The following is a 22126-nucleotide window of genomic DNA, read 5'->3' on the forward strand; positions in this document are numbered from 1 at the left end:
AAGAACACAGAGTTTTAGAGTACTGATGAAACATTACCTGCTAAATAAAAGGCAGAAATGCCCCTCAGACAGCTGCATCCTGCCACACGCTTATCTTGTAGTTGATCATCTCGGAAAGAAAGGCTGTTATTCATTTCCTCTCATTCAGACCCATCAGAGACTCTGCTGTTAAAAGGACGTTGCAGGACGGTTTCCTCTTTATTTAAATTACCTGGAACCATATCAACCTGTGGCAGCCATGGGTGTGCATGTCTACCTGGAATTAGTATCTCAAAAGTGTCAAAAGTCATTAAATAAAATAAAATAAAATAAAATTAAATTAAATTGTGATCCTTTTAATGTGTGTCCATACCCCCAGAAGAGCTTAGATTCTCTGCCCGGGCTAAAAAAATGGTTTGTGAGTAGAAGTATTTTTTTATGCTATTTTTATTTTAAATTAAGGTATGGTGTAATAATCACAATATAGCAAAGTATAAAAATCAAACTGTGTTAGAATGTTATAATCATGCAGCACCTTATGCATTGTAGCGCTGTGTGTAGCTACTAATAGTAATACTATATTTTTATATAGGCTATAAGCTCAAAATAAAAAAGTTTGTTTATTTAGAAAGTATTTTATATTCTTGAACCATGTTAAATTGTTTTTAATGATAAAAATATTTTTTTTATTAGTTTATCTTTTCTTATTTATTTATTTTATTTATTTATTTATTTTATTATTACAATACGATTATTTCTTATCATTCTTAACATTTTACTTTACTCTTACTATTATCTTTTTACTTATTTTACATATTTATACATTTTTTACTTTTTATGTGTCAATTCGTTTTTATGGTTTTACATATATATTTTATTTATATATATTAATCGCTGATTTTAAATTAGTACTTCTTTTTTTAGTACTCTTTCTTTTTTTTAAAATAAACCTTATTATTTTATATTTATTATTAAATGTTTTTAATCCCTTTGATCTTGTAAATGAGGGTCAAAATGAGGGTGTTTTTTCTGAGTGAAAATTAAGGTTGATTGATTGAAATTAGAGTCATTCAGACATCATTCTTGTAGCCTAATTTCCGATGTATTATCTTTAAATAATAGCTCTTCTTCAGTGTTGCAGTGTTAATTCATTATAAACAGATTTCACTAAACATTCAAACAGTCTAAAATGTTTATTTAATTTTATTTAAATGCTTAGTTTTAATGCTCTACTTACTAAAAAATGTCGGGTTTAAATCGGGCTCGGGCTCAATAATGGTATTTTACAGGGTGGGTCGGGCTGGATTTTTTGGGCCCGATCTAAGCTCTAACACTCCGATGTTTACAGACTTCTAATAAAAACCCAAACAGACTGTTCTGTTCTGAATTGTGGATATCATGTCTTAAGGTCTTAAAGAAAAATACAAAAGCAAGTGCTTGTGTTCACCTGTGTCACCTGTGGACTGCATCCTCCAGTCTCCACCTGCGCACCATTCAGAGCCACATTCAGCTGCTCATCATTATGGCTCTTGATGAGGGTGGGGTCACTGTTCACTTTTCCCGCCTCGTCTAGAGTAGTTTCAGGAGGACCGCTCAGGGAAGATGATGTGGAGAGAGGCGGGGCCAGTGAGGGGGCGGGGCTGCTGTTTCCAGTGGGCGGAGTGTTGTATGCGTTTGTGACAGGGGCGTGTTTTTTCTTGCGCAGCGTGTCGATCCAGATGGCGCTGTGGCGAGAGGCGAACGAGGCCAGGGCGAGCGAGCTGAGGCGCATGTTCTTCCCCGAGGTGATCAGCTCCCCAAACCCCTCCTGATGAGCGAAGGCGTAACCCGAGCGACGGGAGCCGCCCCGGCCCAGCCGGCCCATAGCGCTGCCTCCTGATCCACCGACTCCGCCCACCCTGCGCCCCGCCCGCCCGCCGGGCTTCCACTTCTTCTGCTGCACCAGCTGAGTGTAACGCACCTTCAGTGAGACAAGGAGAGAGGGGAAATCAGTGCCTGTGCCATATCGTATCGTACACAATAATATTGCAAACATTTTTGAATATCGTGAACGATATTGTTATACCCTGAAATATCGTGCCATAATATCACCCACCCCTAATTATCACATCAGGGTACTACTTTTTGGCTGTTTTTAGCAAAAGAAAAAATCACACTGTTTTAATTTCCCATTATATATCTACTAGAGACTATAGGTTATATCTGTCCAGTATAATTTATTTTACTTTAATCCTGAATATATGGAGATTTTTTAAGTGCATTATTATTATTAGTATCATGACATCATTCTGGATCATTAACTTTTGTAACAAATCTGATAAAATAGTTGTAATTTTTAATATCTCAGTTAAGGGTGTGCCATTTCATATTGAATGCAATAATATAATTTAATTTTAATTTTGTTGCAGTAGTGTTTTCTTAAAAAAAAAAAAAAAAAAAAAAAAAATCAGTGTTTTGTCATATTGCTAAAATACCATGAAATATCGTGATATTATTTTAAAGCCATATCGCCCACCCCTAGCTGGAATACACACATCCATAGTCTTGGGAATAGGCCAAAATATGTACACACACACAAGCTGACGCTGATGCTTCTAGCTAGAATAAAAAAAAGGCACAAGCTATTTGCACCCATATATACAATACGTATCGGTGTGTCCTACTGTTAATAATAATAATATTAATAAAAATAAGTCCATTTATCATGACATTTCCACACAATTAATAAAAGTAAAAACTACCAGATTCAAAGTATGCATAAATAAAAAGAATACAATAAAAATTGAGATACAACTCGAATCTCTCTTTTTTACTAACTTACACCTAAATATTAGTTTTGTTTAAATACACTGGCCATTTTAACATCTAAGAACATATCTACCCATATGATTCATCTTCTTTCTAAAGTTCACTAAATAATAAGAGGCTTGGCATTGCCTAGCTACCACTTTAATGTATGAATCCCAGGCTCTAACTGGTATTTAGCTGTATTATTATTTATTATACAAGCAAATAAGATGTTTACAGTCATTAGAGTAAACTGCATTGCAAAGTGAACTAGCTCATCCTAGATGAAAAGTCTGAAGTTAGCTTTTGGTGAGAGTGTGAAATTGCACCGAAGATGCTAAAAAGTACTTTAAAAACATCTGATGGAACCAAATTCTGCTCAACATTTGAATTAGAATTTGAGTATTTATTCTCCCTTGAATTCGTTGGTAGACACTTTTATTCTTTTTTTTATTAAGCGTTGTAATTAGCCTCCCTGTGTTGCAAATGCTACATGTACCTGGGTGCAAATAGTCACGTACATAAAATTAAAAAAATATGCCCTGGCCTGATCTGAAGGTTGCCAGTCCTACTGCCTTGTTTTTTAAATGTCACAATCAGCTCTAGCTGGGGTAAAACATTATCTTTTTATTTGATTAGCCCCCCCTTCTGTATATTTACAGATGTTTCTACAGCTGTATTGACATACGTGTGTAACATGGAGGAGGCAGGATGTAAGCGCAAGTCAGGTTTATTCTCCATATTTACAAAATAAACTAACAAAACACTAAGGAAGAACTATAAAGAAAAAGGTTACTGAAACAAACACTATACACCAGAAGATAAACTAAAAGACTGAAACAAACAGGCCAAAATAACAAAGAAACTAACTACATAAAGCAAACCTGGAAAACTGAAGACAAAAAACACAACAGGTCTGAGGCTAAACAAAACATTAAAACACGATCTGGAAAGATTAACAGGACACGGTCAAACAAAAAGCACGACAGAGAACAATGGATCACATGAGGTATTTATACACAGGCACACACTAGGGACACCTGTGGAAGTAATGAGGGGGCGGAGTTACAAATGAGACACAAGGTGACAACACTAATGGCTTGGGCAGGGCTAGGGCGGAGACAGAACAATAACAAAACAATGCCATGTGCTCAAAAAAGCACATGGCTGGAAACACAAGACAGGAAAACAGGGCAGGAGCACAGAAAACCAAAAGAGGGAAAAACACAGGACAGACACAGGCTAATATGTGACAACGTGGGCCTGAGCAGACCTTTTCCAAGCACTGACTTATGTTAAAAGTTCTGATCTGGTAAACAGGATGTGACGTCCTCGGTGTGAAAGGCCAGCTGCTTCTTCTTTTCTTTTCTAACATATAAAAGTTGTTATAAACTATTGGCATTACAGCTACCAAGATAATGGACCAGCGCAGCAACTAGAACTTCTTAATTTAGGAGTAGCTGGGTCTCAGGGTCACTGATTGCATGGTTGTGGGTTTGATTCCCACGTTATCATGCTTAATTCTGCACTCTGACTCAGGCATTCCCAGCTGGGATACGGAAAGCGAAGAATTTCTCTGTTTTGACCGTTTGTTTGTTCCTTGGAAAAGTGTTAAAATAGAAATGCATTTTTTTTGGTGAATCCTCTGGTGTTTTGGGCTGTGGTCAACCCCTTAGTCACACGTGAATGCATACACAGCTATTAAGCATTAACAAACACACATACACAACACATATACACTTACGGTGTCTGCGAGCTGGGGTTTGAGGTCCAGTTTGAGGAAGCGGAATGCAAGCACAGGTGCAATGCAAATGACTGTAGCTAATGCAATCGTCAGCCACACCACTGGCTGTGCCAATGTATTGTGAGCACTTCCTAAAAAAACACAAACAAACAGACAGTATTTCACTCCAAAGTTGCGTCCAGTTTACCACAAGAGAAAAATAACTTCCCATTTACATGTTAATAAACAGACACTGGTAGAGGTTTAACGGTGTAAAAAAAAAATCACGGTTTGGTTCACACCACGAAATAAACCCCACAATATCGGTATGTCGTGCAACTATTATAATGCTCTATATATTGTTATATAGTATTCCCCCATAAGGTAATTAACAATTAAATTACAGTCTGTTCTGCATTAAACAGTGAAATGTAAACTTTCACATTGGTCATATTTTGATCTAGTCTGAAAAGAAGCTTTTATGTTTATTGTTGTAAAATGCAAAATTGAATACAAAACAAAGTTGTGCAATAATAGGAGTGTTATAATTTGTTTAATATACTGTAGGCCAGTGGTTCCCAACCTATGGGTCGCGACCCAACCTATGGGTCGCCAAAGATCCACGATGGGCCGCGAAGCCCTCTTGATTTTAAGGGGTTTAATTTTAATACTATATATAGTCTAGGGTAAGCAAAATTCGCCGCGCTGCGCTGCGCTCTCTCTGTCTCTCTCTCTCTCTGGCGCGCGCGCGGGCGCTCTCTCCGGCAGCGCGGAGCTGAATTCAGCGCGAGGCTGAATATAATAATATAAGAATATAAAACTCAGTTTAGTTAAATAAATGAAAATGAGTGAGGGCCTGTAAAGTTAATCAATTATTGTCCAATATTTGGACAGGTTGAGGTTTTGGGGAGCTGTTTTACTGATTTGAAACTGAAACTGAAACTGATATTATTCTTTTTTTTATTTTTTTTTTATATAAATTATTTTTTATTCATTTTAAATAGTTGTATTATTTTATTGATCTAATTATTTAATTATTATTTTTTTCTTCATAAGATAAAAATTCCTTATGTTTTATGTATCAATTTTTACTTTTTTACGTGTTTATTTTATTCATCTATAGTAAATGTCAGTTTTTATTTGTCATTTCTAACCCCCCCCCCCCCAACCCAATTATACACTTACATCTTTTACATTTGGGGGGGAAGGGGGGGGGGGGGGGGGTTGTTATGTTGGGTCACCAAAGCTTACAATGGTAAAAATATGGGTCCCTGAAGAAAAAGGTTGGGAACCACTGCTGTAGGCTATATTTAAACAAAGCTTAAAAGCCAATATCTCCCAAAAAAGAGGAAAACAGCTTTGGCAGTAGGTAGGAATAGCTGGCATTCTGCATAAAATATTAACTTTACTTACTTCATTATAACAACAGAGCTTAAATATTGCATTATGCTGTATTACACTCTTCAGTATGTTTATAAAAGGTGACATTACCTTCTATTGAAAATACTCAAATAAATAATACACACAAAAAAATCAACCTAATGCATATACAAAAGGCAACACAAAACTGAATAACGTCTCCTGGTGTGCAAATGCAAAATAAAATAAATCAAATATTAACAAAACGTGTGCATTTAGGAGCAATGTATCACATTTGTCATTATTTTAAAAGGATCATGTAAACATCCACAGATCAAGAATTACATTATGACCACCTCCTTGTACCTACAAAAAACAGGCCTCAGTGTTTTTCTCTCACCCAGGAAGTGGAACTGCTTGGGGAAGATGTTGAAGAGGACGCTGGAGTGCATGGTGAAGAGGATGGTGAAGTACGCGGTCAGAGAGCCCCACACGAAGAAATGGTTAATAGCAGTCCAGAAGCCTGTATCCAGAGAGATCTACACACCACACACACACACACACACACACACACACACACATACAGCAATAGCAATAGTTAAACTGAGGTATAGCATGATTCAGTTTTACTCATATGTCCATTACTATTTCTGAAAATCATTAACAGGGACTCCAGATTAGATCATAGTTTCACTGGATAAGATTAAGCAGCGAGGCTTTTCCCAAAAGCTTTATAATATATTTTATTATCTAGTTCTTAGGAAAGCTTGTGTTATAAATGAGTGTTTCCCAAAGCTACTAAAATACTATGTGAAATTGCTTATTCACAAAGTACTTTTTAAGGAAGTCAAGAGAAAATCCAGAGAGTAATAAAACTGATGGAAACGGAAAAAGGGAATCTGCTTGCTTCATCAGGGTTCATACATGTTTGAACCAATAAATTTCCATTATTTTTTCCTTCAAGACAAATTTTCATTACCATAAATGATTTTTAAAGTGCAGACACGGAAAATAATATCAAAAATCAACTTAAACTACAATTAAAATTGATAATAGTAGGCCTAAATTAATCAGATAAAATGTTGAAACACAATTTTTTATAATAAAACGTGTGTTAGCATTTCTCCATTGATAAACTTTTAAAAGCACAAACATTTGTAGATCAAATTTACATGACTTTTCCAAATATTATTTTTATTTTTCCAAAACTTATCCAGGCCTGGAAATTTTTATTGTTAATAATGGAAAATAAATAAATATCTGATCACAAAAAGAAAAGAAAAGAAAAGAAATAAAAACAGAGCAATTATAATTATCAAACTAATGTAAAAGGTTCTTACCAAAGTACCAATTTAACTGCAGCCTCCTTCAGTTAATTAATAATACATTACAAAACCACAGCATTTACTCCCAGTAACTTCAAAAAAACTTTGATTTCAAGCAAAAAACTGTTGTTTTAACAGATGTGTAAAGTGGATGAACTGACCTGCACGCTGACAACGATGACGAGGGCGGTTGCCGTGGTGACGGCGAATGTCTGGTAGTCAGCGAGGGCGACGCCGTTGCTCTGGGTGGCCTGGGACAGAGTGCCGTACGGGATGAAGAACAGAACCACGGAGGTGTAGATGCCCTGAGCGATGCAGATGAAAAACTCGCGCTTGTTAAACAGTAGGTTCAGCTGACCCGGCTCATAAAGCTTTGGGTACTCCAGACTCCGCTGCTCAGGAACGTCCTGACAGAGAGGGAAAGATGCAATCTCAGACTAAAAATGAGCATTTTAACTATTTTTTTGTCTGCACTGTGTATTCACTGTGTTTTTACAGGTCTGATAACAATCCATTGTATGAATACCTGGTCGAAGATGCCCATGGCCAGGACAGGCAACGATGTGTATACAATATTATACAGAGTGATGAAGTACTGGTCATACACCGTCTAAAAGAGACAGAAAACATATCATGGAGAAAAAGTTGGAGGATGGAGAGCTCTGGTTCTACAGGGCTAGATTTTGGACCAGTTAGAAAACAACCTTTAAAGTATTAAAGAAGTAGAAGTATAGATACTAGTTTTTTTTAAATACTTCTGTAGAAGTTGAAGAAGTATAGAATGAAACTTTTTACTCTTTAAGTAAAAGAGTAAAAGTACTGGTTTTAAAACTACTTAAAGTATAAAAGTAAAAAATGAAGCCTTTTTTTTTTTTTTAAGTGGGTCACGACTTTTCTCTGACCATGATATACATGTGGGTCTAGTATATTACACTACAGTACTCTGGACTATAGCCACCACCCTTCATTGGCTCCTTTACCTGGGCGGAGAAGCCACAGAAGAAGCCGAACCAGAAGTGCACCATGGTGAAGGCAAAGTTCTTGTAGAAGAAGTAGCAGAGGAAGCGGCACATGCGCAGATAGGACCAGCGGCCGTGAACCAGCAGCAGCCGCTGCAGGAAGCGGAACTGGGAGAAGGAGTAGTCGGACGCCAGCACTGCCTGGATGCCCTCCTGACCGCTGATGCCCACGCCGATATGAGCCGCTGGGGAGAGAAAAGAAGAAATGTGCAGGAAGACCTTAGTTCAACCTGTCTTTCTGTTATTCTAATTATGTTTAATCACTGTTTTAAGTTTCAAGTTAGGCCTGATTAATTAAACACCTTGAGTTAACTCAAAGCAGTTTCTCAGGGGGTTCTGGGGTAATTTTCACTTTTATGGGGGTTTTTATCCTCTGTGATTTTATTCCTGTCCAGAACGATCATAAACTTGTTTTTCTCAGACGTCCTCTGAGATAAAAAATGACAGTCTGAATTATCTACTGTTTTTCTCTGAACTCTGTGCACCTCCGGTAATTTTAGTCCCGTCCGGACGCACATCTCTTGCGTTTCATCAACTCACGTTTAATAAAATAGCTATTTGTGCACTGCCGCGCACCGTAATTACACTTTGGGCGCGCTCCGTTTCCATGGAGATCAGCGTTAAAAACACAACAGCGAGTGGAAATGGAGGAGCTACTGAACGCCGTGATGAGGTCATGTGACAGAGTAAGTCTAAAAACTCACTGGTAATCCTGTTTTTTAAGTTTTATCACTGAGTAGAAGTGTGAAATATTTTTCAGAGACATCCTTCTGCATCTCAGTGTGGTCAACAATACATCTTGAGCCACAAAATGTTATAGCCTAAATGATCTCCAGCTATGACTGATTAAACATTGTGTAAAATAATATTCTGTCGACTCCTCCCCCTCAATTTACTTGCTGTTTATTCTTAGCTGTTGGTTTAAACTCCCTATATCACATGATGTTTCCAGCTTAGGAGGCTTTTGACAGTGAAGCAAACTTAATGAGCAGCAGTTAGACTGTAGCGCCACCCTAAAGATTTAAAATTGCACTATATAAAACACATTTTTGAGTAAATTTACTGAGTAAACCTTTATTTTTTAGACAAAGTACAATTGTACATGGCCTCATGGCTCTAAAGTGTCTAAACAGTCTAACATTCTGATCAGAAGTCTGATACAGTACAGTAGTGTCCTGCAGTGTGATGAGTAAAGGGCCTCACTGCATACTGCAGTCTCAGTAGATTCTGTGATTCTCACAGATAGATGATATTCTTACGTCAGACTCTGTAATCATTTAGTTGCATTACCAGAACTGAGCCTGATCACTAGAGACTATAGGGTCAAACGTCTCCTCAGTGTCTAATGGCAGCTGCTGTTTATGGGAGCACGCAGCCGAAAAAATAAAGAGGAACTATGTTGAAACTAATGTTACAGGACGAAGCACAGAGGCCTGGCGGTAATATCACTGCCAGCGGCTTCTGTAGTAACGGCATCCTTATGAAACATGGTTGTGACATGATGAGAATTCTGAGACGTGTTTTCTTCCCGAAGCAGAAGGAAGTGAAGAACAGAGAACATTCAGCAATGTTTACAGGCTGGGCCAGACAAAGAGCAGTTCAAAGAAACAACTGAAAAGCCCAAAATTGCCTTTAAATTCAGATTCATAATGAATAAACTACCAAACTTAAGCTCTGTAACCAACAGTGCCTCCACCATGTTTGACAGACAATGATTGTAGACTTCCTTCTTGTGACTTCTTGGTGTTTCTGCCTTGACTAGATGCTATGATTTTTTTTTTTTATGACAGGCAACAAAGCAACAGGCGACCATTCATTTCCTATGGAAGGAATGGATTGGAATGGATTGACGGATCTTGGTGCAGTGCTAAGAATTCTGAGATCTGAGTTCCTCCTGATTCCTTGAATGGTTTAAAGCATTACGCACTGTAGAGGGAGAAATATGAAAATAGCTTTTTTTTATTGCAAAAATTATTAGGTCTGTTTGTTATTTTTTAACACTGTTTTTGCTGGAGTTCCAGCTAAAAGAAGAACTATTCGTTTTTTTTTAACAATCTTGATCTTTACACATTTACTGTAATTAAACTACAATGTACAATATATATTTAAAGCAACTATTCAGGCCCCAATTATCGTGTTTTTAGCGTGAGCACTGGAAGTAAAACACAAAAAAATAAAATAAATAAATAAATACACAAAAAAAAGTTATTGCATTTTGGTCTGTTATGCTTTCTAGTTTTAACAGTTGGGCCATGATGTGTCAATCAGCTTTGCAATCAAGCTGCCGGCGCTCAGAGGGAGCACAATTGGCCCTGCTCCCTCCGGGTGGGTAGATGGCGCTCTCTCCCCACATCACTCCTAGGGTGATGTCTGCAGCACAGGGCGTCTGTGAGCAGATGTATCAGAACCGAGTCACTGTGCTTTCCTCCGAGCAATAGCGCTGTGATGCTAGTCGGTAATGCTGCATCAGCAGCAGCTCAAAAAGAGGCGGAGTCTGACTTCACATGTATCGGAGGAAGCATGTGTCAGTCTTTACCCCCCTGAAGTGTTGGGGCATCACTAGTGATAGGGGGAGTCCTAGTGAGTGGGTTGGGTAATTGGCTGTGTAAATTGGGGAGAAAATGGGAAAAATTAGAAATAAAATTATAGAAACTCCCTATTCTATGTAGTATTGCTCCTTTCATGCATACTGCTTTTGTACCAAATTATGATTATAATACTCGCTAGTTGACATCCCCTGTTTGAAGTCATCATCATTATTTTGTTATTTTTAAATGTGTTACAGGTCTGAAAATGCTGGAATGGGTGTATAGTCACAAATAAAATGAATTTGGACAGATAAAGCATAAAATATTGTGGGTTCATACTGTCTGTAATCAAGTTAAAGTCAACAATGAAACAATGCATTATCTGCTATATCTGTGAGGGGATTTCTCCTTTAGAGATGCAGTAAAAAAACAAACAAACATGCACACAGCCTCACATACACACTGGTATCAGAGTGGAGCTCTGTAGAAATGTTTTTCCTGGCTGGGTTTTTCATTCCATCTAGAATGTGGGGCAGTAGCTTTGGCCTTTGGGTCAGCAGTAAAATCCCCCCAGTCTCAGACACGCGAAGCTTCAATGTACTGTCGCCTATCTTCCCTTTAATGGTGATCTTCAGCCAATCGCTTGAATGTTGGGGTGAGGGAAACACGCTTACTCAACAATGGAGGTCAGATATATTTACACTGGTGAGCGCTAACATTTAGTGGAAAGGGAAATGTTGTGCTGGAGTTTATGCGGGGAGTATCCACTGTGTTTTCCTGTTCACGAAAGATGGAGAACATTCCCAATATCTTAATTGAGTATTGAAGAACTCCCCATCATTAAAGCCCTATCTGTGTGGGATTAGTTTCTCAGGGGGACGTCTGTGGAAACTTTTTCACACTTCTACACAACAGTGATAAAAGTCCTGCATCCGGACTACAATTGAAAAAAAAAAAAGGAGGACCAGTGAGTTTTTGGCTTTCTCGTAACATGACATCACAGCGTTCAGTAGCTCCTCCATTTCCACTCGCTGCTGTGTTTTTACATGGATCTCCATGGAAATGCCCGTGCGCCCAAAGTGTAATTTTATTAAACGCGAGGAGACGAAACTCAGGGAGAGATGTGCGTCCGGACGGGACTAAAATTACTGGAGGACCACGGAGTTCAGAGAAAAACAGTAGATAATTCAGCCTGTAATTTTCTCAGAGGACGTCTGAGAAAAACACGTACATGGTTGTTTCAGATGGAAATAAAATCACAGAGAATAAAAAACCCAATAAAAGAAAAAAATTACCCCTTAAGCCATGGTTTTCCAATTCACCCACATGTAGTGCCACATGTGTAGCTAACAAACAGTGTAAGCCTATAATCACCGGTTAGCGTAATGCTAATTGCATGTCTAATGCCTTATGGTGTGATGAGATGCTACACATATGAATCAAGCATAACATTTTGACCAAATCCTTGTTAATAATTTAAAATAATAAATAATTTCTATTTATTTTTTTCAGATTTATGTTCCTTTTTTTGTAAAAAACTGACTTATCCATGTCATTGTGTCTCATTTTAGCTAATTTTGCCAAAACAAAAGCTTCTTTTCTACTGATAGTTCAGTACAACCAATGTCAGTCTATTATATTTGGAGTGGATGCACAAACCTGACCCAAAACAATGTGCAAACTACAGCTTTAAAGCAACTCTGAGCTGTTAGCTGTTAATGTCCACCTTCCGTCCTAATCTCAAATAAGCAGTTTTCCAGAACTCTCTCAACACACAGAGAACCAGAAGGGGAAGAAGGATTCTTTGGCTTCCTGAGTTAAGAGGTTTAAAGGGTCAGGCTTCTGAGGAAGGAAGTTTCTTCCTGGCAACTTTAAAAAAAATGATACTTAGACGCATAAAAAATAATATATGCATAAAAAAATAATATCTTAATATTTTTTGCAGAATGGCGATTTATGATATACAGCTCTGAAAAAAAATAAGAGAGCAATTAAATATGATGAGTTTCTTTGATTTTACCAAATTATAAGTTATCCAAGAGCAGTGTGTAAGACTGGTGGAGGAGAACATGATTCCAATATGCATTAAAAAAACTGTGATTAAAAACCAACCAGGTTTATTCCACCAAATATTGATTATTTCTGAACTTTTAAAAAACTTTATGAATATGAACTTGTTTTCTTTGCATTATTTGAGGTCTGAAAGCTCTGAATTAAACTGATTAGGAAAATTCAGAAAGTGGTCTCGTAATCTTTTCCAGAGCTGTATTTTGATATTTCTTAAAAACTCTATATATCACTCAGCGCTGATAACCACTACTGTAGGTCACACAGCTCTATGTCTCTCACTCACTCTTGATCATGCTAACGTCGTTGGCTCCGTCTCCGATGGCGAGGGTCACGGCCTTCTTGTGGCGTTTGACCAGTTCCACCACCAGAGCCTTCTGTAGAGGAGTGACCCTGCAGCAGATCACTGCCCTGCACGCACACGCCGTCTCCAGAAACTCCTGCTCCATATCAGCCTCCAGAGCATGAGCCTGCCGGAGAAATACAAAAAAAAGTACAACATTAGAGTTTTATAACCTTTCTTTATCTCATATATTTTGACAAATTTTATTTAGTTACTGTGCCAAATTGAAAAACCTCTGGAATATAATCAAGCACCAGGAGTAAAGCAGCATAAAGTTATCCAAAAGCAGTGTGTAAGACTGGTGGAGGAGAACATGATGCCAAGATGCATGAAAACAAACTGTGATTAAAAACCAACCAGGGTTATTCCACCAAATATTGATTATTTCTGAACTCTTAAAACTTTATGAATATGAACTTCTTGTTTTCTTTGCATTATTTGAGGTCTGAAAGCTCTGCATCTTTTTTACACTTATTTCAGCCATTTCTCACTTTTTGCAAATAAATGCTCTAAATGAGAATATTTTTATGTGGAATTTGGGAGAAATGTTGTCTGTAGTTTATTGAATAAAACAACAATGTTCATTTTACTCAAACATAAACCTATAAATAGCAAATTAGGAGAAACTGATTCAGAAGTGGTCTCTTAACTTTTTCCAGAGCTGTTTGTTGTTGAGTTGGTTTTCCACATTTTGTTAGGATTTTTATGCAATTTCCTTCAGTTTTTGCAGTTATTTTACTAAAATTTCTTAGATATTGTTAAGATTTTTATTTATTTTGTTGAAATAATTTCTCAATTATTGCTTTTTATAATATAACACATGCTGATGGCTGTTGGCTGAGCTTACCAGACTGTGACCACTGATCACCAGTGCGAACTCTCCGCTGATGGACTCCAGCACTGAGGTAGGAGGAGCTTGGGGCTGGGCACATTTCTCCTGATCAGGAATCCAATTGGCCCCATCTCTACTGCTGTATCCATTACCCACAGAACAGGCTCCGCCCCACTGAGTCTCCGCCTCTTTCTCTCCATCTCTAGTGCGGGCTGATTCCATCATGCGCTCCCTTGCTCTTCTGCACAAAAGAAAAAAGGATTGATATTTTCAGAGCACAGACAGGTAAGCTGGACTAGTGGACAGATAAATAGAGCGGTGGACTAACCTGAGGTCCTCGCGGACACTTTGAACAGTGTGTCCGTTAATGATGAACACCTCGGTCATGTCATCAGTCAGCATTTTACACGAATAGCCAATATTCACTGCAGTCTCTAGCAGAGAATCAGAGAAGGGCAGAAAGGCATATTAACTGTGCGCTGGCAAAAATACAAATGATATGATTATTTTATGTGTTGGTAAACTGGTACAAAATGTACATAGCGCATTTTTTTAACTATAAGCTGCACTTAAAGTCCTTTAATTTTCCCCAAAAATCGACAGTGCGCCTTTTTCATTCAGTGCGTCTTATATATGTATTTTACCAGTCAGGTATTAAGGAGTAGTAAATCCACTCCGCCAAACTGCAGTGTTATTCAGGATTTTCAGTTTAGTTAGGAGTAGCATTAGCATTAGCCGCTAACCGCTATTTCCCAGTTCAGAGGTAGAGAGATTTATCGACCTGTAGCCTGCCCCTAAGCCAGCCGCTAATGCTAATGCTAATGCTTGGGAATCTAAGCTTAATGTAAATAAAAGAAAGCGCTTTACTCACAAAAATAAACATTTCAGGAGAGAAATCTGTGTAGATTAACACCCACTGCTCGTTTGACTTTAATAGTATTTTTTTTTTATTGCTATTACAGTTTTGTTTATTTAGCTTGACTTTTTTTTAAGACCTGCTAAATTAGAAATTTCTCATAGTGTCTCTTAAAATGTGCCTTATAATCCGATGTGTCTAATGTATGAAAACAGACCAGAAAATAGCCGTTCATTGAAAGTGTGCCTTATAATACGATGCAACTCATAGTGCAAAAAAATACATATTAATATTATGCTTTCCTTTACTTGTTATTAGTTTGTTCTGCAGGATTTTTGCAGTGTAACTCGTTTTGCAAATATCTGCACCATTTCAAATCCAGACTGTTTGGTCTGATTGTACACTGTGGGTTTATACACCACAATGTAACACCATACACACAATTGTAACATTTAGGCCAAAAAGTTAAACTTTGGTCTCATTAATAAAAGCAGTTTTTATGCTACTCACCCTGCTTATCTCCTGTCAGCACCCAGATCTTAATGTTGGCCAGAGAAAGAATAGCAATGGTCTCTGGAACTCCCTCCTGCAGTTTATCCTCTATAGCTGTGGCTCCCAGCAGCTACAAGACATTAAGGCAAATGTTACCAATACAATCATGCGAAAACAATTAGGACACCCCATTAAAACCTTTGTCTAACGTATCATATACAAATATTTGAGCAGTATAAAAAGATAAAGGTACCAGTAATAAAATGAAACCATAAAAACTAAATGCGGACACACCCACTCTAAACAGAACTGACCAATCCGCTCCGTTACATGGGTATGAGAATAGACCTGGCCTGTTTCTTCACAGATTTATAGAAAATGAAAAAGTTAATCTTAAACGGCCCTTATATTTACCTATTTGCTTTTTTTCTTAAACACTTTTAATGCACTTTTCCAAAAGCACACTGTATTTTTAATGCGGAAATTTTTATAATAAATAATTAGTGTAATTTGAATTGCCTTTCAGTTGTTGCTAGAACTACAAGGCTTCTCTAATATAGAGGATATGGCGCTGACTGATAAGAGTCTCTGCATAAAATCTGGAATATGTAGCTTTCTCTCAAAAGTGTTTTTTGTTATGACCTTATGGTATTATATAAAATTGAGAAATGCCATCCACCCAAAACAATAGAAGTATAATTTTTCATCTACATCACCCAGCCCTAATTCTTACCATCATATCCTGTTCAATCTCTTCATAAGCAGCAGCCAGGTGGTCCTCCCTGCAGTCTGTAGCCTTTTCAGCGCCCCGATAACGCTCCGCCCACTCCACCCACTGCTCCTCAGAGAGATCCCGATAGGCTAGAGCCAGCGTCCGTAACCCGTCACCTGCGTACTCCTATACTCACACACAAACAAGCACTGATTAAGATAGCCTTAATAAGAAAATAAAGTAAATAACATGCTGCAGTCGTCTTTTTCCTGATGATTTTATTGGATCTTTTCATTTTTCCCTTTTCTGTATTCATTCTGTCGCTACATTCATCAGGTACATTATTTAAAATGATTAGTGAGACCATACTAAAAAACAGTAGCCTTACAAGTCCAAGCCATAAAACTACCTCCACCACGTTTGACTGTTGAACTCTTGTATGTTTAGGATGTTGAAAAGGTTCTACTGTTAATTTTAATTTACAGATGAAAGGTGCATTTTTTAATACTGTTGATATTATTTGCTCACTTAAAACATATATTTTTTATTTCCTTAATGGGACAGATCACATTGCAGTTAATAGAGTCTTCCACTTTAGCTCTATAAATAAAATAATGAGGTGTATCTTTTTTTGCAAAAATTACCCTTTATAATCAGCGTCTGTTTTTCAAAATTAAAGTAGTGAATATTTTTTTTTACAGTACTTAATAAAATGCTTCTTAATAACTACTATTTTTAAATCACTGTATTTTTAAACTTTACACAGGGTTCATACACTTTTTAAGCAATACATTTCTATTATTTTTTCATGACTTTACCATGCCTTCAAGGCAAATTTTCATGAATATACAATTTTTAAAACATCAGTGCACACATGGAGAATAAAACCCCCCAAAACAACTAAAACTATAAACAGAATTGATTATAATAGCCCTAAAATGAATCAGATAATGTTGACATGCAATTTTTTTATAATAAAATGTGTTTCAGATCCTAAGAGTTCCGTTGTGTAGAACTAAATTACTGAATTAACTCTGAGCTGATGTATTTGTTAGCTCAAAATACATTTTCTCCATCAATAAATGAAAAAAACAAAGGATTGTAGACCAAATTTTTATGAATTTTCCAAAACTTTTTGCGTACTTTAATTTTTCCCAAAACTTATCCAGGCCTGGAAATTGCTATTTTCAAATTCCATGACTTTTCCAGGTTTTTCATGATCGTACGAACCCTGTTTACAACTCAACTTCCAACCTGAATAAGACATTTCCAACTGCTTTGAATCATCATTTGGTGTGCTACCACTAGAGGGAGACATTTACTTTATAAACAGACTGTAGTTTAGAATAAAGCACAGATGACTGCACTATTTCTGTAGAGCACATATCAATATAAAGAAGCTACTGCAAGACATTAAGTAAATGAGCATCAGCTCATTTTAAACCTCAGAGGATTCAGAGGATATATTTAATTGTTTCTCTCTAATACAAAAACATATGAACACACTCACGTTGAGGTGGTCTGAGGTGATGTTCATGAGGTCCTGGCAGCACGAGTGAAGCCTCTCAAACAGAACTGTATCGGCCCCCTTACAGTACAGACGAATACGACCCTCGGGGTTTCTCACTAAAACAAATATAACAACACATAAAAACACAAAACAAACAATTTACCAATAAGATCATAGCGGCTTGAGCAGGGGGTAGCTATCTAAGTTAAGTAAGGCTAAGTTAAGTAAACAAAACTGTATTTAAAAAAAAGACTCATTTAAAGTAAAACAAGCACTGCATGTCAATCTACACAGATTTCTCTCCTGAAAACCATTTATTTGGGTGAGTAAAGCACTTCCATTTATTTACAGTAAGCTTAGATTCCCAAATTTCTCCAGCACTAAGGATGGAGCATTAGCATTAGCGGCTAATGGCTTCACAGATCATCATACCAGCAAATGAGGCAGGAACTAAGGATACAATTGTTAGAATTAGTCTATGGAGGAACACCACCAGTGAAGCACAATTGAGATAAGTAGGTGTATGTTTAGAACAGCCTGGGGTGGTTTTTTACTTTCTGGACCTGGACTACCCACCTCTGTGTGTAAGTAACTATAGGTTTAAATAGGATCTCTGTTATATGTTAAGGCTTAGAAACGTTTGGCACGTACAGGCTAAAAATGTCCCATAAAAGAGAGAGAGTAAGAAATGTATTGTTTTTTTTTTAAACAATTAAAATGTATTATTTGTTGATGTTCATGAATACAAGGTCTAATTTTTTAGTTAGCCATATAGCGCCACCTACTGCTTATCTCTGGTGACCCCTGCGCTAGAGTCGTAATAGCCAGTCAGTCAGTTAGTGACGTGAAAAGAAACAGCAGCATTATTTTTACACCGACTCCCACAAAACAACGGATTACAGCAAATTAAATGCCAGCAGCACAATGATCAGCATTCACTTCCACAAACCGGAGGGCCGTATTTCAGTGTTACTACAAGCCTCTGACACACTGTAGCAGCACTAATGTATTGCTGTGGCTTGGCAGGGCTGGCGTTGTGCTGTCTACAGCTATTTCAGCGTCTAGGCCGGGGCGCCATAATTTTCAATGAGTTCAAATTTCATCATGTACGACAAAAGCACTTTTACAGGGTGCAGGAGAATTACCTCACCATCCGGTTTTACCCTGTAACTGCCATCCATCACACGAGAGAGGAAAAGGGACTTAGGATAGGAATAGGGCTGTATGTGACTAAAATACTAAGCTTTCTTTATTGACAAAAAGGCCTCATTGTGTCCAAAACATGGCATTACATAGTGCAGTTTTTTTTGGTTTCGGGTAAATGACACACCTATGACGGACATTCTCTTGCGGATGTTGTTGAAGTCTAGGATGGCGAGGAGTGTGTAGGTTACAGCTTTGCCCAGCTCCTGCGTGGTGATGGTTCCAGGCGTACGAGAACGAAACACAAAGCCAAAGTTTCGAGCTGCCGTCACCAGAGCGCCCTCGTCAGGAGACTGAGCTTTATAATACAGCTCTCCTGTACAGAGAAAATGAAAAAAAAAGACTAAACATTAAAAATTAGGCTGTTTTTATACCTAAAGACCAGGGGTGTCCAAACTTTTTTTGTTGTTGTTTGTCTCCGCTTTTAGACTCTTTGGCCCGTTTTTCTGTGCTAGAAATGCGCACCCTCTCCGCTTTTAGACTCTTTGGCCTGTTTTTCTGCGCTAGAAATGCGCACCCTCTCCGCTTTTAGACTCTTTGGCCCGTTTCTCTGTGCTAGAAATGCGCTCTCTCTCTGCTTTTAGACTCTTTGGCCTGTTTTTCTGCGCTAGAAATGCGCACCCTCTCCGCTTTTAGACTCTTTGGCCCGTTTTTCTGCGCTAGAAATGCGCACTCTCTCCGCTTTTAGACTCTTTTGCCCCGTTTTTCTGCGCTAGAAATGCGCACCCTCTCCGCTTTTAGACTCTTTGGCCCGTTTTTCTGTGCTAGAAATGCGCACTCTCTCCGCTTTTAGACTCTTTGGCCCGTTTTTCTGTGCTAGAAATGCGCACTCTCTCCGCTTTTAGACTCTTTGGCCCGTTTTTCTGCGCTAGAAATGCGCACTCTCTCTGCTTTTAGACTCTTTTGCCCGCACCAAAAAAGGAAACGGGCCGCGGGCCGTAGTTTGGACACCCCTGCTAAAGACTTAAATATGTGTTTTATTGGCTAAATTAATTGATGTCAATCATTTAAAAGTGCATTTAAGTTGGCAGATCTGATTATCATGAACCTGTTTTTTTTGTTTTCCTATTCATGAGAACTGCAGAAACAGGAGGACATGTGAGGCCTACTTTTAAGCTATGTGAGGTAAACCAGGCGTTGGGTTTGTGGGTGCAGTAATGGTGCAGGTTGAAGTGGTTACCCTCGCTCTTCTCCTCGCTCATGACCGTGTGGCAGAGAGACAGCACGCGGAAGAACTCGTGCACCGCTGGTTCCCCCACCTTCACAGCCTCCAGCAGCGAAGCGTCGTAAAAACGGAAATCCCGATCAGCCAGAGGATTCCACGTGCTGAAGTCCAGCGGCTGGGCCTTCTGAGAAAAAGCCATCATAGCATGAGCTGACGTATTGCACATTATTAACCTAAATACAGTACAAAGGAACATGAATTTCTGATATAAAGAGAGGGTTAAGGGCTTTCTTAATGGTAGCAGCTCTAGCAGACCTGGGAATTGAACCCACAACCCTGCAATCAATAACCCCATCCTCTCACCAAGCCTTTAAAATTAATATTTCTTAAAAAAAAGTTTATGTAGCATCAAATTATACATTGTAAAACTCTATAACTGTTATTTGCCATAGACTAGATCCATAATCTTCCAGTTTTAAACATTTCTTGCTCATGTTACAACGTCCACTGCTTTAAAAACAAACTAGACAGGGTTAATAGACTTTTTATATATTTTTTTATGACTTTTCCGCGCCTTCAAGCTAATTTTCATGACTGTACGATTTTTAAAACATCAGGGCAGACATGAAAAATAATAATTATATAAAACTATAATCTAAATTGATTATAGTAGGCCAAAAATGAATCAGACACAACATTTTAAATAACAAAAAAATCAATTGTTCAACTGATTAATGTATTTGTTAGCTCAAAATATATTTTTTTCCATCGATAAATTGAAACACAGGATTATAGACCAAATTTCCATGACTTTTCCAAAACTTTCTGTGTATTTTTATTTTCCCAAAACTTATCCAGGCTTGGAAATTGCTATTTTCAAATTCCATGACTTTTCCAGGTTTTTCATGATCGTATGAACCATGTTGGTGTGATGAGAGGAGAGAGAGCACCATCTATGCACTCAGAGCGAGCATAGGCCAATAGTGCTCTCTCGGGGCTCCGGTAGCTGATGGCAAGCTACATAAATAGGATTCGAACAGGCGATCTCCTGATAACAAAATAATGTTCTTTAAAATTACACATTGTACAATTCTATCACTGTTATGTGCCAGTGTCCACAAGAAAAGAAGCTCATATTTTTTGAGAGAGGAAAATAAAGCAAAGGAAGAAAACAGCTATCCATTATAGATTAGACCCATATTTGCCCAGGTTTTAACCTCTCTTGCTCATGCTTCAAAATTCACTCCTTCAAAAACAAACTGGACTACCTCAAACTAGAGCTAACCACACATCAGATAGGAAAAACTCAAATCCAGGATAGCATACAGGTGCTAGACAGATGCTAACTATGAACACACTGCCCAATAAAACATTGAAATACGCTGTTATTTATTTAAAAGTATGACTTATTGATTGGTTATATGGTATAATTGGTATATCTGCACTTACCTTATGTTGAGCTCCAAGAGGATCCATCACTTCACCTGTAATGTAAAAGAGAGAGAGATAACTAGTTAGATATGCTAGATTTTCTGTGTGTTGCAGTATTTTGTAGGGTTTGTTCCCCAGGTTAACATAGACATGTGTTACACAATTAAATAAGGAATGATCTAGTTAAAACTCAATCTTTTTCTCCCCATTATTTCCTATAATTCACCTAAAGATCAGGGTTAACGCAGTAATAGAAGTAACAGAACTGTATATTAAATATATGAGCAGTGTTGTAAACAGCATGCCTACACTATCACACATTCATATCATAGTCTGTGGCTGTGCTGTTATCTCTAATAGACTTGCTAATGTGGTTTCTGACAGATCATCTGTGAAGAATGGATGTGGAAAGGTCATGGTTTCGGGACTGCATTGATGCATTGCTGCAGATGCTGGCAAGCTTTCCATCATATAATCCACCACAAATTCTTTCATGTGTAAGATAGTGTTTGAGGAAGATTAGACATTATTATGAGATTATCTGTCCAAAAACTGAAGCTGGATGTGAACCACGCAACATGACAATGACCCAAATACATTTCAGTCAATCCACTACTTTAACGGATTGTTTTAAAAGAGTCAAGTAAAATGTTGGACCTAAATTCTTTGGAGATGATGAGATTATGTGCATAAACCCCTTAAATCTCAATGTGCTGAAAGAATTCTGCATGGAAAAATAGGAAAACCTTTTCACAGTTGATTTTAGAAATGAATGCAGGCTAAAATAACAATAAA

General features: G+C 37.7%; 1 protein-coding gene across 2 annotated transcripts in view; it reads right to left on the minus strand.

Moving 5' to 3' along the window:
* Positions 1-22126, minus strand: part of atp8b2 (ATPase phospholipid transporting 8B2) — a 57393-nt gene that overhangs the window by 5590 nt on the left and 29677 nt on the right. For both annotated transcript variants that reach the window (XM_049479977.1, XM_049479976.1), the window contains 15 exons: positions 21350-21384; positions 19916-20084; positions 18863-19051; positions 17533-17648; positions 16044-16208; positions 15329-15440; positions 14291-14396; positions 13978-14203; positions 13074-13257; positions 8154-8377; positions 7700-7783; positions 7335-7580; positions 6249-6387; positions 4511-4641; positions 1427-1939 (listed from right to left, as the gene is read on the minus strand). In XM_049479977.1, coding sequence (XP_049335934.1) covers positions 1427-1939; positions 4511-4641; positions 6249-6387; positions 7335-7580; positions 7700-7783; positions 8154-8377; positions 13074-13257; positions 13978-14203; positions 14291-14396; positions 15329-15440; positions 16044-16208; positions 17533-17648; positions 18863-19051; positions 19916-20084; positions 21350-21384 — 2639 coding nt within the window. The remainder of the gene's footprint in view (positions 1-1426; positions 1940-4510; positions 4642-6248; positions 6388-7334; positions 7581-7699; positions 7784-8153; positions 8378-13073; positions 13258-13977; positions 14204-14290; positions 14397-15328; positions 15441-16043; positions 16209-17532; positions 17649-18862; positions 19052-19915; positions 20085-21349; positions 21385-22126) is intronic.

This window comes from Astyanax mexicanus, chromosome 6, assembly GCF_023375975.1.
Source record: "Astyanax mexicanus isolate ESR-SI-001 chromosome 6, AstMex3_surface, whole genome shotgun sequence".
In the NCBI taxonomy this organism is placed as follows: Eukaryota; Metazoa; Chordata; class Actinopteri; order Characiformes; family Acestrorhamphidae; genus Astyanax; species Astyanax mexicanus.